Source organism: Microtus ochrogaster, unplaced genomic scaffold, assembly GCF_000317375.1.
Source record: "Microtus ochrogaster isolate Prairie Vole_2 unplaced genomic scaffold, MicOch1.0 UNK103, whole genome shotgun sequence".
Classification (NCBI taxonomy): Eukaryota; Metazoa; Chordata; class Mammalia; order Rodentia; family Cricetidae; genus Microtus; species Microtus ochrogaster.
The window spans coordinates 1,009,862-1,013,220 of NW_004949201.1; the positions used below are offsets into that span (position 1 = coordinate 1,009,862).

The following is a 3,359-nucleotide window of genomic DNA, read 5'->3' on the forward strand; positions in this document are numbered from 1 at the left end:
GTAATTTTACATTGGTGTGTCCATGGTTCCATCTAGGAGTGAGCAGTATATGTGTGTGTGTGTGTGTGTGTGTGTGTGTGTGTGTGTGTGTGTGTGTTTGTATATTGGGGAATCAACTGTGTCCACCCAAGAGTAAACATCTTTGATCTTGATGGCCCCTCTCTCTGTAGCAATACACTGCCCTCCTCACGATACAACAGGCATGACAAGGGATGGTGTGAGCACTCTGTAGGATGAGGAGAGGGTCAGTTAAGGATGGAGCAGAAGGAGAGACAAAATCACATGGCGAAAAGCTCCAGGTCCCTGAGGCCTCCTTACTCTAGGCTTTCTATCAGTATTTCCTCTTGTTGATGTCATACTTTCTCCAATACTCTCTTGGGCCTCTTAACATCCCCTTTGGGACTGAGTACCATCTATGCCGTACCTCACACATCAACCCTCAAGACCCATATCTCCTCTAGGGCCCCACTTCCTCTCTAACCTTGACCTTCCATTGATTCTGCTCCAGCTGCAGGGTGTAGTTGTCCACCTGGACGGTGATCATCTTGGTCACAGCAACTTGCTCGTTGCCCCGGACCGCATTCTCCTGCAGTACTGTGAATGGTTTCAGGCCGGGTCGGGTCCAGCAGGTTTGAGCCAGCACATACACAGAGGTACCCATAAAGTCAAAGTGGCGGCCATCAAAGGTAGTGTAATGGATAGATCCTGACACCCGGCAGGTGGCCGAGTCCACAGCCACACACCTGAGGATGCCATAAGACACCTTACAGATCTCCTGTGGGCTGCAATATGAGGCCTGACAGGACACCAGGCCCCCCTCATGACAGTGGCAAATGGAATTGCATTCAGGTCCAGGATAGAAGTCCTCTCCCACATGGTGGTAAACGCCCTGGTATAGGCAACCGCAGGAGGACAGCGGTATACAAGTCTCACCACTAAGGACAAAGCCTTCATCACAGACACAGGCCTCGTGGCAGTCTGTGCCGCAGCCTCCAGGCACCGGCAGGTCTCCACAGGTCAATGGACAGCCTCGTTGACACAGCTCATAGTGACTGTGAGGAGGGCAGTTCATTGCTGCGGAGAGAGGGGCCATCAAGATCAAAGATTTTACTCTTGGGTGGATACAGTTCACTCCCCAATACACACACACACACACACACACACACACACACACACACACACACACAAGTGGTCCTATTTCTAGAAACCACCATGTCCAGTAGGTCAAGGGAACACCCACTTCTCATCACAGTTTCTGAGCCTCAGAAATAAGATTCAGTTCTGATGTAATAGTGGGTTGTGGTCAATCTGTAGTATCTTAAATGATACTGCTAAATTGGGCATAAATGCTACGTATTTTAAATAAGCTTATGCATGCGTGTATATACAATCTATGCAGTATGTGAGTAGGTTTAGCATTAGCTTCTTCATTTTACACTAAGAAAAGATTAGGTTAGTAATTTCAAATATTAACTGCTACTTAGTAACTAAAGATAACTACTTATACTATGGTGAAAGCATTTCATATCACAACAAACAAACAAACATGAGTCTGGAGATATGACTCAACTGTTAAGAGCACTTGCTGTTCTTGCAGGGAACCTGGGTTTGGCTCACAACATGCATATAGTGGTTCACAAGGCTCTCTAAGTTCAGTTCCAGGGGATCGGATGCCCTCTTCTGACCTCCTTGGTCACTGTATACCCCTCAGTGCATAGACATATATGTGGGCAAAACATGCACACACATAAAATAAAAATAAATAAACCTTAAAAAACCTTAAATAAACTTTAAAAAACTCAACCAACCAACCAAATCAAACCATTTCTTATTGCCCTCCCTAAACCCTAGTCACTCAAACATATCTGTCAAGCAGCTCCACGAAAGCAAAAGGAAGCTCCCAGCCAAACAGCCTGGCCTGAGCTTGCTGGCAGAACGTGCCAAACTTGTGCCAAGCTCTGTGGTCACACCTTAGCGCCACAATAAAATCGAAACTGAAAAAGATGTCCAAACCCCAAACCCACTGAAACTAAGCCAAAAGAACACCCCTACCCCATGCGATTGCAGCGCCCCCTGCTACGATACTGTGGGCTCTAGAAACATTGGTCGTTTAAATGGAAGTAAAGTAAATGAAGGAAGAGGGAAGATTCTGTCTCTGGGTCACAGCAGCCTCATTTCAGACATTCCTATTGTCTTTGGTTGACAGCTGTCCCTGGCGATCAAACTTGGGCTGGCCAGGTGTAGCTGGTTGTAAGTGCTGTTGTCTATGACTTCTTAGTGTCATGTTGCTATCCCCCAGTTCCATGGCATAAGCACAGCCCCTTCCTCATGAGCCGTTGTAAGAGGTTAAAACAATGTTACTTGTAGATTAATGAACAAACATCAGATCCAGCCCCCTGGTTGCCACTTCTGGTACTCACGGCAAAGTTTCTCACTCCTCCAGGGATACACAGTGACCCCTTCAGCCTGGCAGATGGCGGTGTATGTGGCCAGTGTGTCACACAGTGGCTTAGTCTGGCCCGGCATGCGGCAGCTATCATAGATGCATTCTATGAGGGCACTGTTGAAGGCGGACACTTTCCAACATTCCCTGAACTGACTGTCCTTGTCACGGAGGATCTTGCACTTCTTTCTGTTCTTCATCGCTACCTCACTGCTCATATTAGGACACAAAAGTTGTTCGTCTGTTCTGCAGCCAGGCTTCATTGTCACCAGCCACTTCTTCCCGAAGTCTCGAGGGTCAAGGGCTTCCCCTTTACTCTGCAGACCCAGGTCATCACGAGGGTTCCCGTTGAAGTCCCCACAGAGGCCACACACAGCTTTAGCATAGTTGCTGGGCATCTTGGCAGTCACATGAGTGTCCCAGTTGAAACTAACGGTCAGGCCGAAGTTTGTGCGCAGGACAGCGTATTTGCCTTTGCGGAACGCCACGACTTTTCCACCTGCGGCTTGGAAGGGCAGGTAGTGAATGATGCCGTCCATCTGGGCAGAGATACAGGAGGACCGTCAGGTCAGGGTACCTGTTTCGCCCATCTCCACAGTGCTGATAGCACTCTGAACCTCTCCATTTCGTCTGCTCTCAAGACCTTGGCGTTTAGTTGCTTTAATACACACTGTCAACTAATAGTCAAGTCTTAGGTACAATGTCATTAACACCTGTTAATAGTTGTGCCCTCTCTTTATCTAGAGCCATTCCATACCAAACACTGGGGGATAGAGAGCCTGGTATATGGAAAGTTGTGCTTCCCACTTTTGATTTGTCCACTGTCCCTCTCCCCAGGGCACTGGCCATTACCCAAACTTCCTTCAGATAATTATGAGCTATTGTGTGTGACTATCCAACAACTCATTTACACACA

The 3,359-nt window shown here is 47.7% G+C and overlaps 1 protein-coding gene across 1 annotated transcript in view; it reads right to left on the reverse strand.

Annotated features, from left to right (window-relative positions):
- Nucleotides 1-3,359, reverse strand: part of Fcgbp (Fc fragment of IgG binding protein) — a 75,908-nt gene that overhangs the window by 19,753 nt on the left and 52,796 nt on the right. Inside the window, exons 25-26 of the mRNA XM_026778069.1 lie at nucleotides 2,421-2,982; nucleotides 482-1,074 (exon numbers count right to left, since the gene is read on the reverse strand). Of these exons, the coding sequence (XP_026633870.1) occupies nucleotides 482-1,074; nucleotides 2,421-2,982 (1,155 nt within the window). The remainder of the gene's footprint in view (nucleotides 1-481; nucleotides 1,075-2,420; nucleotides 2,983-3,359) is intronic.